A 14,847-nucleotide genomic window follows, 5' to 3' on the forward strand; every position below is an offset into this window, starting at 1 on the left:
CCCAAAATATATGTCAAAAACATATTAATGAGCCTATACTGCAAATACATAGTCAACTCTTTGGTTTTGAAACTAAGCTGATTGCTCCCAAGGCCTCCTTGGTTTCCTTTTTTGATTCCCTTGCTCATGGGTCCCCTGGTCTCAAAGGCTAATTTGCCTGCCTTACAAATGCTTAGCTTTCTCATAGGCTCTGTACGAGGTTTTTCTTCAGCCTCCTTTCACCTTTTTTTGTTCAGGATTTTGCCTCCTTAATCCATCATCAGTCCTACATATTATCAATCTACTTCTTTTTAGTTCCCTTTTATTGGCTCCCTGTGTCTTTTACCTGTTATTGAGGTCCTCTTTTGGCTTAGTATTTTGTCACCCAGTGTTTCTGTATGTTGTTTCCCATCCTGCCAACACAAGAGCTCTTCTGGTGTTTATGTATGTAGCCTCCACCACACCAGACTGATGTTTCCGCTAATCAAAACTACAATATATTCCATCAGTCTGCTGCTTACGCATTTTCCCATGCACTGAAAGTCTCCCAGTCTCTTTCTTTGACATCATGGCTCACCCACTGGCAGGAAGCAAGAAGACAATTTTTTTGCTGTTGTCTTTAGATAGCCAGTTTGTAGTGTCTCTATGTGAAATGCAACCTTACATAATTTTGTATTTTTTGTTAATAAATGTGTTGTAATTTTTTTTAATGTTCACAGGCCCGAGCCTATTTTAAACTGGCTGCTGAAATAGTGAGAAGACTGCCAGTTCCTCCAACCTGACATCATCTTTTTGTGGATCTGTGACTGGAATTTTACCTGTGAAGCATGCTATTGAATAATTGAAAGAAAACAATGTTGTACTATAAAAGCAAGCAATGATATTTTGTATTTAAGAATAAACCCTCCATTTTGTATATTGAAAAGTTTTGCCGTGTATTATTTTAATATCCACAGCTATCTACAACTAGTGTAATAATAAGAGCATTTCTGCAGTTCTATGCTGAGTATTTGCAATATCCTTTAATAGCAAGATGAGCTAGCATATTCAGTTGGCCAGTGCCTGAAGACCTTCAGTACATTCTTGTATAGCCACAATATAAGACTAGAATCTTTATGGTAGTGGTACTCACTCCACGGCTCACAATAAGGTGCATTCACAGTTGCCATCATCGATGTTTCACCTGCCCAATGTTTCATATTCTTGAAACAGTGGGCAGGTGGCACGGGGGAAACAGTGCTCAGAAGAACCACAGGTGGCATGTCAGAGAGCCACATATATCTCCTGACTCACTGATTATCATCGCATTGGAGAGATTTATTCCAGGTCTTGCCATCATTAAACCAAAATGGCTTCAAAATTATGACAGTTGTTAGTCTGCAGCTTTCATCTGTATTTAACACTAGAAATATAAGTAAATGTTCTATTGTAATAAATTGATCAAATTGCCAGCCATCAAACCACATTCTTAAGAACTGCCTCTTGCTTGAATGTATTCTCTTATCAGCTGATGCTCCATCAGATGATAATTCCTTATTGTAATCATCTAAGCAAATTACTTCATTTCCTTGTATCCTGTTGAGCCTGAATAAACCCAAAATGAAGCAACAAGCTCTTATTAAAAATTAGACATATCTGAGATCAGGTTGCCAAGGGAGGAAAGAAGTGATAAAATTAATTACTGATGATTACATATATGAATATATTCCCCCTAGGATGTAATAGCCCTGAATCGATAAACAAAAGATTTAATTGCCCATTTTTATTCACCATGCACCAAGAAGATTTTGTCGACATTTCTGCTCTTAGGTTTTAGCATCATTATTTTTGTGCTGATAGAGGTGGTCACAGGGGGTAAACAAGACTTAAGCTTCTATAACCTGAGTATACTCATTTGTCTCCATGAAGTTCAATGTACCTTTAGTTCATAGCATTTTTATATGGTATACAATATAGGCTGCAATGGCATGGCACAATAATTCAGATATTCAACAAAAGCTAGATAATATTTTTTTACTGATTAATGTTGCTAAAATGGTCACTTTCAGCTCCTGATACTCAGCAGATTTATTTATAACCTGCCTTTTTTGCTGAGGCTCAAGGATGGTTGAATTATTTTTTTAAATTCTGTAATCGTACAACGTAAAGAAAGCAATGCAATTGGACTAGTATTACAGTATTAGTATTCAAAGCAAACCACAACTGCCTAGGCAAAGCATAGTGTAATTACAAGGGCAGAAGATAATGCAGTAAAAGCAAAATGACACCTAGAGTAATCATTGCAGTAGACAACAATCCTATTGCTTTATAAATGTTCCCTCCTGGACTGTTCAATTGTGCTATAGTTTTTAATCCTTTTATTTAAAAAAAAACACCTTTGTCAAACAGGAGGAATTGCCTTACAAAACCATCCTTTCAGATGAACACTGGAATGGAACTCTAGCAACAAGGGAGAAAGACTTTCCACATGCAAGCTGACTGAGTGAGCAAAAGCTACTCCCCAAGGCCCGCCCTACATAGTATCTCAGAGCACCAACAAGTCACCTCTATAGAACAGTTTATTGGGATACAGATGCTATGACTTGATCTATCAGACAATTTCTGTGTAAAGAAGGATTTCCACCTGCAGAATGTGATATTCTTGCCTCCTCCCCCCTCCCACTTGCTACAGCCCAAAATGTACCCTGAGTTCTTTTCAGGGGGGCATTAGAGGCTGCAGTGAGGGAGGGGAGAAAGCAAACCCATAGCATCCGCAAGATTCAGACAAATCCATCCTTAAGTTGTCCGGACTGTTATTTGTTGCCTGCGCCTCTTCATAGGCTTCTCATAAAATGTTGCTAATTGAGAGAAGACCTGGGAGTGCTGCAGAACTACCACCATTTCACTTATCTCCCGTCATAAAGGAAAGTATTTATACGTTCTAAAGTCTGTTTATAGGGATGACCATTTTGTTTAATCATTGATACAGACTTTTATGATTCAATAAGCCTGTACCAATTGTTATAAGTTATTGTCAAATTTATATCACACAAAAGCTTCATTTGAAATCACAGTTGCATTTTTATTTTTCAGAGCAGAACATCACATCTCCTTCCAGCTCTAGAAGCGATGCATAATTTTGGCAAGTAGCATAATAATGGCACTCGTGTGCTAAGTAGGCACTTGCATTCATTGTTTATAGCTTACAATTTTGCCCTGCTAGAATTATAATATGCCATTTTATGGCTCATCTCCACCTTGCCATAATATTTTGCAATAATAATCATAATAGTGAGAGAGCGACCAGGAATTATCTGTACTATATTCTCAAATGCCTCTAGCCAGTCAATGTAACCTTAGGGGTCTTTTTGGTTTTCCTACTGCAACACTGAGGTCAGCTCATCTCCATCCACCTCTAGGCATCCTTCCCCAGAGGAAGAAAGGTGCATTGGGTGTGCCTGATTTTGACTGGGAAGACAGCTGCAGAGGAAAGGCACTAAGTAGCCCCCCTACCATTAGGCTCAGATTTGTCTGTTTCCCATGATGGTGGTAAGCCTGTTCATCTGTGCAACTACTTTTTTGTACCTTAGCTAAGTGTATCCTGCTACAGGATCATGGTAAGTGAGCAAATGATGCCTAGCTCTTCAATACAGTTGGGTTTCATGTTGCAACAGTCGCTATATGAAAGTACCAACAGTGTGATCCAATTAAACCTTTCCTACAAAGCAGGAAGAGATTTCCCTTTAAACTATTAGTCATAGCATAATTGTACATGTCATATAATTGTGCTATTAATGCAATTAAATGAGTATTTCTCTTAAAAGTAGCAGAGGTTTTATTTTTAGATGATGATGTGCTAAATAAAGTTGCTGATTGCGGAACAAATTAAAGTTGAGCTTCTTAAAAGAAAATAACCTCACTACATAGGAATCACAATTCTTGTACTCTTTTTAAAATACCCTTTTCCTGATATTTCGATGGAAGGATGGCATTGTGAACTATATTTTAATGACTAGCTTTAAGCGCTTGATAAAGTGATGACCATACCAATGCGTTATGTTAAACTATATTAGATAACAAAAAAGGTGGTAAACATCTTGCCAAGCATAATGTTTTGAGGGGGGGAAGGGTCCTATGAATCATTTAATCAAAAGTGTTTCAGTTGACAGCATAAGAAAAGCCTTTCAAAGGAACTCAGAATTGGATGAGGGAGACCCTGCCATGGAATCTTGCTGGGTGAACAGGGGTCATTCACACACTGTCAGGCCACTGTCCCTCTTTTGAGGATAACATTGAGAAGGTGAGGATGTTGTTGGTCACTTTGGGTGCCTGTTGAGGGGAAAAGTGAGGTAAAAAATAAATGCGTAATCACGCTGTTGACAAGCTGCCTGATATGGTAAAAGCAATGCATTATTTTTCACATGTAATGTTTATTAATTCTCTCAAAAATGTTTTGGATATTTGCACACATTTTGAACAGAGGTGAATAGGGATTGTTGTCCATCCTTTCTAAGTAATAGGTTGATCCAAGCTAAACAATTTATTAAATGGGAAAGTTTTGGACAGTGACATGTTGGACTCATTGAAACCTAATATGATTTCCTATAGCTGCTCCTACAGCACAAATAAATTGAGTGTAAAGGTAAAGGTAAAGGTATCCCCTGTGCAAGCACCGAGTCATGTCTGACCCTTGGGGTGACGCCCTCTAGCGTTTTCATAGCAGACTCAATACAGGGTGGTTTGCCATTCCCTTCCCCAGTCATTACCGTTTACCCCCCAGCAAGCTGGGTACTCATTTTACTGATCTCGGAAGGATGGAAGGCTGAGTCAACCTTGAGCCGGCTGCTGGGATTGAACTTCCAACCTCATGGGCATAGCTTTCAGACAGCCTTTCAGCCGCTTACCACTCTGCGCCACAAGAGGCTCTGAATTGTGTTTATAGCATACTAAATACTTGTATAAATTATGGTCATGTAGTAAGTCCATAACCATCTTAGATAATGTTTTACCTGAAGCCAAGATTTAGGGGCTTTTTGCACGCCTTCAAAATCGCACAATGGTTGCCAATTGGAAACGCTATTGATTTGCCATAACGCACGACGTCGTAGACAGTCTGCCACACACCTGAAACCAATCTGCAAAAAGCGCTTCCTTGTAGCGCTTTCAGGGGAATCCCAAAAAGTGGATTCACCCTCCGGAAAGCGCTACACTCTTGCAACCAATCTGCAACACTAGCGAAAAAGACCTGTGCGTTAACATTGTTGCAGTTTCTTCAAAGTCCCTCCTCCTGAGCCTGTCCTCCAAACTTCCGGCGAAGCGATCGCCATTTTTTTTTCTCCGAGCGAGCGGGGATAAACGCACCAGCGAGCCTCTTTCTGTTTAGAGGCTTCCCTGGCTTCAGTCCTTCACCTTTAGTCACTAAGCACAAACCACAGAAAAGCCCGTTTGCTGATGTATTTTCCCATTAATTTTTACACATTCATTCAGCCGAAAATCGGGCCCGTGAGAGGGGGGGGGGATTTTTTTTTTTTCACTCGAGGCAGCGTGGCAACGATCATACGATCAAATGACAGCTCAAACACATTAGGCAGCTGGATGGGTCTCTCCGTTGCAACGAATCTACACAGATTCGTTACAATGGGTCTGTTTTTTTTTTTTTAAACCTTTCTTAAAAGGAAAGGGACTGTTTGGGAGCATGCTAACGGCTGCCCATTGGCTGCTTGACGGCCAGGGGCGGGACGAGCTTGGCAATAGCGCTTCCTTTCTAGCGATTTCTGCCGAGACCGGAAGCTGTGGGAAACGCTACAAAACGCAACTGGATTCCACTACAAAGGCAGGTATGCATAACGACGAATTCCACTATTTTAAATGGCGATTTTTCATTCAGTGACCAATTTGCAACAAAGATCCCGGTGCGTAAAGCCCCTTAGAGATGACTTTTCCAGAAGCTTTGTAATCAAATGCAAAGTAAATGGCTTAGTAGCAAAAAGGTAGATGATTACAAGAATTGGCCCAAAGGGTGATAGTGCTTAGTGTTGTTTGAATGATGTGTAGGGCCAGCTGCGTACTGACATACCTTGGAAGCTTTTGTTTCTAATTCAAGGTGGCCCTCGCCATTGTCTTTGCCTATTGCAAGCAGTTGTTCTGAGGTAACTGAAAAATGATGAGAGCCTGATGCGACTCAGGATGAATTTATGGTGTTTGACTTACAACAGCTACTGTTCTCTACTACTGTGCTTGTTGTTGTTACGTGCGAAGTTGTGTCCGACCCATCGCGACCCCATGGACAATGATCCTCCAGGCCTTCCTGTCCTCTACCATTTCCCGGAGTCCATTTAAGTTAGCACCTACTGCTTCAGTGACTCCATCCAGCCACCTCATTCTCTGTCGCCCCCTTCGTCTTTTGCCCTCGATCGCTCCCAGCATTAGGCTCTTCTCCAGGGAGTCCTTCCTTCTCATGAGGTGGCCAAAGTATTTGAGTTTCATCTTCAGGATCTGGCCTTCTAAAGAGCAGTCAGGGCTGATCTCCTCGAGGACTGACCGGTTTGTTCGCCTTGCAGTCCAAGGGACTCGCAAGAGTCTTCTCCAGCACCAGAGTTCAAAAGCCTCAATTCTTTGACGCTCGGCCTTCCTTATGGTCCAACTTTCGCAGCCATACATTGCAACTGAGAATACCATAGCCTTGACTAAACGCACTTTTGTTGGCAGGGTGATGTCTCTGCTTTTTAGGATGCTGTCTAGATTTGCCATAGATTTCCTCCCCGGGAGCAAGCGTCTTTTAATTTCTTCGCTGCAGTCCCCATCTGCAGTGAACTTGGAGCCCAGGAAAATAAAATCTGTCACTATCTCCATTTCTTCCCCATCTATTTGCCAGGAATTGAGAGGGCCGGATGCCATGATCTTTGTTTTCTTGATGTTGAGTTTCAAGCCAACTTTTGCACTCTCCTCCTTCACCCGCATCAACAGGCTCTTTAGTTCCTCTTCACTTTCTGCCATTAGAGTGGTATCATCTGCATATCTGAGGTTGTTGATATTTCTCCCTGCAATCTTGATCCCACTACTGTGCTACATGGCACATAATGGAGCAGGCTTGCTGGAGTTACATTTCTTCAGTGGTTGGTCATGAAATGCCACAGTCAACATCCAAAGGTCAAGCAAGGAACCAAACAGAAAAAAGAGACTGTATGGATTGAGAGAGGGAAGAACCAGCTTTGAACTTCCCCTTAAGCTATGAATCTCACTAAGGAGCCTTGGTGAGCTTCTCTTGTTCAGTTTAACCTGCCCTACTGGCTGGTAATAATATGTGGATGACACCCAGGTCTATCTCCTGACAGACAGATGGCCAGACGCTCATTTGAGCACATTAGCCCAGTGTTTGGAAATGGTGATGGATGGCTCAAAGCAAGCCACCTTAAACTGAACTCTTCAAAGATGGAGGTTCTCTGGCTGGAGAAGGGATCAGACCAGGAAGTGCACCTTCCCAGGCTGGAAGGGGGGGTGCAACTTACAGCAATACAATTGGCCAGAAGCCTGGGGTGATTTTTGATGCTTCCTTAATGATGGTGATTTAAATCATGATGGTTCCATATATGCCCTAACTGGCCCCAGAACGCTAGCCACCATGATCCATGCAATGATCACCTCCAGACTAACTACTGTAAATTGCTTTACCCTTGACCCTACTCTGGAAATTACAGCTGGTTCAAAATGCAGCTGCCTGGGTTCTTACACAAACTCTGTGGAGAGCCAATATAAGAACTGTTTTGTCCCAGCTACATTGGCTTCCAGTTGAATTCCAGATCTGGCTCAAGGTCTTGGTATTAACCTTTTAAGGCCCTGTGTACCTGAGGGGCAGTATTTTTGAATACGTTCCCCAGAGAGCACTTCAGTCAGTTAGCTTTTATTATACTAGACAACACTTGCTGTTTGAAACTTCAAAATATGTTGAAGAATTGTAGACAAAGGCCATCACACACCCAATGGTATCATATCCTTGCTGAGCTCTGTCCCCTCCCTAAACACCACCTTCCTTGGGCACCACTCTTAAATCTCCTGGATTTCCCATGCCAGAGTTAGCAGCCCTACCTACCAGCCTAGTAAAGTACTGAGTTCATCCCAGGTTGGACCATCACTGCTGTGTTCTCATGATTTGGCCATTGACCACGACTTCCTTAAGCCTCTGAGTTTGGTATTGTCTTCTTGTTGCTGTGTAAGAAGAAAATCCTCCCCTTTCTTTGAAAACTGAAAGCCAACAGTGTTTCTTCCCCAAAGCGAAGAACAGTTAAACAAGTTGGGGACTCTACTTTAAGCCATATATAACGCTGCACAATTTGTTCTGAAATCTGAATAGTATTGGTTGCTTGGTATGTATACTGGCTTATCTGGAAGCTATTTTTGCTTCTGTTATTTCAATCACTGTTTTAAAACTTTGCTTATCCCTGTATGGGCAAAAATTCATTTGCTTGGCTATATTATAGGCATACATGTGTTTGGAAAATAGCATTCTCAAATAGTACATGGACCATATTTCATTTCTGAAGCATGGTGTATTGGAGTATACTTATATAAACTTTTAAAAGATTTACATACTTTCACTTTAGGGGATGGCCTTGTTTAGCAGTCACTGAAAATAAGCCATCCCAGTTTTTTGGTTGTTTCTTTAAAAAAAAATTTAAACTGCAACAGCTGCAGTTTAGAAGACTTGCAGCCAAAAGAAGAAGCCAGTTCAGAGGTATATGATTTGTGTGTACAAAATCTTCATGAAATTCTATAAACTTACCAGAGCTTTGTGATTCCACTGTAAAACCAGTGGCCTAAAGGTGATAAGACATGAATGTTATTCCAAGCCAGCATGGTGTAATGATTAAGAGCAGCAGCATCTAATCTAGAGAACTCTGATTCCCTGCTCCTCCACATGCAGCCAGATGGGTAACCTTGGACAAGTCACAGTTCTGTCAGCATTGTTCTTACAGCCCCCTGTTACTTCATTCCTAAGGACCAGTGGATTGCTGAATAAAGTAATCCATGATGGGAGTGGGGAAGAGAGGACAGAGTTCAAGAGTCAAGCCAGAGGACAGGGCATGAAACGCTTTATCCATATCCTTCTACTGCTTCTCTTCTGTGTTGATTTTTCTTTTTTGCTGGGCTCTGATAATGTAAGCCTGGCTAGATGAAAAATAGCTATGGCAAAGCAACTGATGGGGGATGGAATCAGCACCCTTTTCCATTTGACATGAATTTGGTTGCAATTGCCTTTGCCACACTAATTTACAGCTGTTTAGCAAAGATTCATGTTTCAAAGCTGTCATTCTATTGCTTAGATATTGTTTTGTGGGCTTCTGCCATGTTCTGGTTGATTTCCACAGCACCAGGTGAAAGGAATTCAGATCGTTTTTTCTGGCTTATCTTTGTTTATATCCTTCTTTTGTCTTTTGTTATCTTTTTGTCTGGTTTGAATTAGTGAGCCGGGATGATTGCCTCATCTTGCACTGTTACATATGCCAGAACTCTTGAAACAGCTTGTGTTTCTCTGTAAGAACTCTGGACATGAAACTGTATTTTATAAACTCCTGTATCTTCAGCCAAACAGGAAAGAGCTTCTAAGAACTAGTTAGTACTGAGATGGAAATAATGCTCCTATATCACATACTGTCAGCTGCTGCAGATGTGGCATTCAGAGCACTGGCTTCTTTTGTCTTCACTTTACCCATTGTGGTTTAATTTGCAGCTAAATTCAATAGAGCCAAATGGCTTCACCATTCCGTTATCATTATGAGTTCCATGATGGTTTTTCCAGCAAACAAATTCAGCTTCCCTTTTGTAATGTATATTATTACTTATATCTTAGCTTATAGTCAGAAATTGAAGGGAACATTCAATCAGTGAAATAAATCTTTAGGCAAGCTAGTGGGTAAAACATCTGTTGTTCTTTTTACTATATTTAGGAAGTAGTATTCAAGTGTTCTGACTTATCTTTCAAAATCTTGTTAATGTTTATTTCCTGTCAATCAGAACTGTAATTTCAACTGAGATTCTTCCCAGATAATTAAGGACAGATTTTATTTTTACCACGAGTTTATTTGGAAAGGCAAATGCATGTGGTCAGACATTTTAGTTCAAAAATTTTGTATCTAGGTGAAGTACCTATTTTTAATCTATGAGCAAAGTGTGTTTCATCTAATTTTTTTGGAAGAAATGTGTGGCAGCTGAAAGAAAAAGTCTTGTATTGAATCCCATTAATCCCATCAAAAAGCAGAGACATCACCCTGCCAACAAAAGTGCGTTTAGTCAAGACTATGGTCTTTCCAGTTGCAATGTGTGGCTGTGAAAGTTGGACCATAAGGAAGGCCAAGCATCAAAGAATTGAGGCTTTTGAACTCTGGTGCTGGAGAAGACACTTGCGAGTCCCTTGGACTGCAAGGCGAACAAACTGGTCAGTCCTAGAGGAGATGAGCCTTGACTGCTCCTTAAAAGGCCAAATCCTGAAGGTGAAACTCAAATACTTTGGCCACCTCATGAGAAGGAAGGACTCCCTGGAGAAGAGTCTAATGCTGGGAGCGATCGAGGGCAAAAGAAGAAGGGGACAACAGAGAATGAGGTGGCTGGATGGAGTCACTGAAGCACTTGGTGTAAGCTTAAATGGACTCCGGGGAATAGTAGAGGACAGGAAGGCCTGGAGGATCATTGTCCATGGGGTCACGGTGGGTCAGACACAAAGTTGCACCTAACAACAACAACAACAAAATCATATTTATTTGTGCAGTGCTTACGATAAGCCGGTATATTTTACACTCTATTTGAAACAAATGTGGCTTCTGTACTATGCTTTTAAAAATACTTGACAAGTATCCTAAGATGCAGTCTTCTCTCTTACACCATGATCCAATCTTGCCCCAATATGTTATTAGGTTAATTCAACAAAGAAACAATTTTTACTACGCCTTGAAACTGCTTCAGATCCAGCGGGTGATTTAGATCAAGGGAAATTACATAGGCAGAGATGATTAACCTCTCCAAGTTTCACTTCACTGAACCAATAGCCTACTTCGTATATTTGTATACACATGCTTGAATGGAATCCAGATCATGGTGAGCATTTTGAAGTTCTAAGAATTCCAAAGCTGAAAAATTATTAGCAGATTGTCCTTTAGGTTGCCTTGCCCTGACCTGGATGGTTCAGGCTAGCCCAATCTTATCAGATCTCAGAAGCTAAGCAGGATCAATCTTCGTCAGCATTTAGATGGGAGCCCATGAAGGAATACCAGGGTTACTAGAGGTAACCAATGGCAAACTACTTTTGAATGTTTCTTGCCTGGGGCGGTTTCTGTATGTTGACAATAACTTGACTTCAGAAGGGGGAGGGGCTTATAGTTGACTGAATCACTGGCAGTCTTCAAGCAAAGGTTGGATACACACTTTTCTTGGATGCTGTAGGATGGTTAGGGCTGATCCTGCGTTGAGCAGGGGGTTGGACTAGATGGCCTGTATGGCCCCTTCCAACTATGATTCTATGAATTGCCACCCAGCTCCAACTAACATCAAAATGAAAGCTAAGGAAAAATAACAAATTCAGGAGGTGGAGTTTCCCTCCACTAATAAACAGGTTTCAATTAATTCTTTACTATCCAGTTTCATACCAGGATTAATTGCAAAGGTTTTTTTCAAACAAAGATAAAATAATTGCCAAATTCTGAAGACATTCTGACAGTCGTGGAAATGCAATTATATAATAGATTTGTTGCACATCTAGACACTGCAGATGCTTATGGAGATTTTCCCAGTATGCCAGATATTAATATGTACCAGCTTCAAGTGTACCTTTTAACCTTTTTTTACAGTGATGTATCATTGCAGCCCACATCTCTGTCCTTGGCACAAGAAATATAATATAATATTTGAAGAATTAAGCAGTGACTCACGAAAGCTCATACCCAGCTACAAATTTTGTCCGTCTTTAAGGTGCTACTGGATTCTTGCTTTTTGACTGATATTATTATTATTATTATTATTATTATTATTATTATTTAGATTTATTACTCACCTCTTCCCAGAGGCTCGAGGCAAGTTACAACAATTAAAATCCCAGTAAAAACCCTGTACAAAATAAAACAACAATACAGTAAATTCTATCCACAGTTACAAATTACAAATGCTAGAAAATTGAAGTGAATTCTAAAGAAAGTTTCAGTTAAATTGCCTTGATGAACCAATGGAATTATACTTTCTGCTTAAACTGGTAAGATAAGTGTACAGAGAAGCCATGTAACCAGATTCTTGACTGTAGCAGCAGCAATCTCATTGGCATGCTCTGATTGTGGTCCATGCTCACACAGGCACATTCAAACTACAATTTATTACTTCTGGTTCCTTGGTAACCCTGTAGCTGCCTCCGTGGGAGGTCTGTTGCCACTTGACGTTCATGGCAGCCCTAAAAATGAAGTTTGTTAGCAGCAAATTGATTATGTTTATTGCATTTTGATTAAGACAAATACTCCAGGCTTAGTGATACAATATGAAAAGGACTTGGACTAATTCCTGGAAGTCATAGTTTATTACAGGAGTAACCAGAGTGACAATTTCCTAAATAGTGGAATGTATGCCTAATGGGATTTTTTAAAAAGGTATCTGCTAAGAAGGCTGTAGGGATGAAGCTGCAGAAGTTTAAATAGCTTGGAAAACAAACACCCTGGTTGCATTTCAGCGCATATTTTCATCTTATTAATCCGTAATGTGTTTGAGGAGAAGGAGTTAGAAAGAGCAGATGGTGTTAAGGACAGGTTGCAAAGGGAACCATTCTAGCTGCTGAGAGAAAAAATATAGGAAAGCCTGGGCTTAGACAGGTGCCTTGTCTTTTTTGCTCTGCAGGGCCTGATAAGGCAAGAAACCTGAATAACTAGATGAGCAAAACTTAGAAACCTAAGTGTCTTCTGATCTGTATATGTGGAAGCAACATAACATGTCATCAAGTAAAGCTTACTTTCCATGCAGTTTTGCATGAGCTTCAAGTGCACTTGCCAACTGTCAAGTGGAGCGTGGAGGTTCCCTGAATTTACAACTGATTCTTGGGCCTAGTCTGCACACATAGGATAATGCACTTTCAATGTGCTTTGGCAGCTGGATTTTCCTGTGCAGAACAGGAAAATCTCCTTCTAAAGTGCATTGAAAGTGCATTATCTATTGTGTGCAGACTAGGCCCTGGACTACAGAGATTAGTTCCTGGATAAAATGGCTCCTTTGAAAGGTAGACTTCATGGCATCGTGTCATGAGTTTCCTCCTCTCTCCAAATCCTATGCTTTCCAGGGTCTACCCCCCTCCGGTCGCCAAATCTCCAGAAATTTCCCAGCCAGGCATTGAGGCATTGGCAAGCATATCTGCATCAAACACTTTGGAAGCTTTGCAGATAATGCATCTGAGCTATACTTGTTGACATTTATGAGGTTTCCATACCAGTAGACATGGGGATGGTTCCTTGATCTTAAAAACTTTGCATGAGCACTGGACTAGAAGTTACTTATTCAGACTGAACCTCTTGTTTGGAGCAGTGGACTTACAGTACAGGGCCATGTAAGATTGCCCCAGTCTGACTGATTATACATGGTGGTAGCTGTGCCATGCTGCTGCCGCATTCTTGTGGCAGGGCAGCATGCTCCACTGCTTCCCGTGTACTTCCCCCAGCACACACAGTTCACCCTGGAGTTGTACATGTGCACGTACAACTCCAAGGCAGAAAGAGTCTGGCACACTTCAGCGCGGCAGTGGCTGGGGGAGATGGGGGTCAGGGGGGTTCACAGCATGAAAGTGAGATAGTAATAATGCTAGCCCACCATTGTGGGGGTGAAAAAAATGTCCTGTTTGACTCCGCAGGATCGTGGAATCCTGCTGGGACACCGTAGGCAAGCCCTGTATGCACAGGCCTGGGCTGGCATAGCCGCTGATGATGCCCACATTAAAAACAGGAATGCAGAAAAATCAGCATTCCCTTAACGCATGGCATCGGAGGCTCTAAAGTCGGCCAGGGCCAGGAAGAGGCCAGACCAGCGGCGACATCAGGCATAAGCAGGGTTTCCCCCCGCTTTCATGCAGGCACCTACCCAGCTCTCCCCCCCCCATTGTGCATAATTGGTTTCTGAGACCATGCAATGCATAAGGAACATGTAGAATCTACTACTCCAACATGAAGTAATGGCCATTAGATATTAAATGGTTCTAAGGAAAATTTCACAGAATACAAGTTTGTCAATATTACTGTACTGTGAATCATGCTTCATAGGATCAGGCAGATTGCTGATTGCCAAGGTGAAAAGCTAAATACAAAAAGTCATGTGCTAGGAGAAAAGTAATAATGCAATCCTATGCAGTTACTCCCGTATAAGGTCATTGATTCAATAGGCTTAGACTGGAGTAACTCTGCATAGGATTGCACCGTAAGGATTATAACCAAAAGAGGTAAAACTGGCTTCAACCAGGACTAGGACCTTTTCAGCCATGGCCCCAGCCTGGTGGAAAGTTCTCCCTGAGATCAGGGCCTTCTAGGACCTTAAAAAGTTCCAAAGGGCTGTAAGAGAGTTCTTCCTCCAGACCTGCAGTCGAGGCCAGGAAATAATGTGAAGTAGACACTGGCCTCCCTACTTAAGAACCCATCCAGTCATCAAAGTGTGTCCAATATGGACTACCTCCCACCCACTCATATCTAAATTGGAAATAGGAAGCGGTTTTAAAACTTTATTTACTTAAACTAAATTTAAATTTATTAGATGTTTTACTGTGTAATTTATTTTGATTGTTTTAACTTCGATATTTCCTACCCTGAGCTGAAAAATGAAGGTTGGGATACGAATGAATGAATATAATAATAATAATAATAATAATAATAATAATAATAATAATAA

At 41.1% G+C, this 14,847-nt stretch overlaps 1 protein-coding gene and 1 long non-coding RNA gene across 6 annotated transcripts in view; one reads left to right on the forward strand and one right to left on the reverse strand.

The window, feature by feature from the left end:
* The window catches only part of NUBPL (NUBP iron-sulfur cluster assembly factor, mitochondrial), a 130,586-nt gene extending 129,682 nt beyond the window's left edge, over positions 1 to 904 (forward strand). For all 3 annotated transcript variants that reach the window (XM_077323048.1, XM_077323047.1, XM_077323049.1), the window contains one exon: positions 699 to 904. In XM_077323048.1, coding sequence (XP_077179163.1) covers positions 699 to 761 — 63 coding nt within the window. In that variant the 3' untranslated portion in view covers positions 762 to 904. The remainder of the gene's footprint in view (positions 1 to 698) is intronic.
* LOC143830495 (uncharacterized) overlaps positions 1 to 14,847 on the reverse strand; it is a 40,153-nt gene that overhangs the window by 7,941 nt on the left and 17,365 nt on the right. For 2 of the 3 annotated variants that reach the window (XR_013228503.1, XR_013228501.1), the window contains 2 exons: positions 11,999 to 12,051; positions 2,181 to 4,287 (listed from right to left, as the gene is read on the reverse strand). This is a non-coding gene — a long non-coding RNA (uncharacterized LOC143830495). Of the gene's footprint in view, positions 1 to 2,180; positions 4,288 to 11,998; positions 12,052 to 14,847 lie in introns of those variants that run through there. The other variant, XR_013228502.1, reaches the window with a different exon arrangement.

This window comes from Paroedura picta, chromosome 2, assembly GCF_049243985.1.
Source record: "Paroedura picta isolate Pp20150507F chromosome 2, Ppicta_v3.0, whole genome shotgun sequence".
NCBI lineage: Eukaryota > Metazoa > Chordata > Lepidosauria > Squamata > Gekkonidae > Paroedura > Paroedura picta.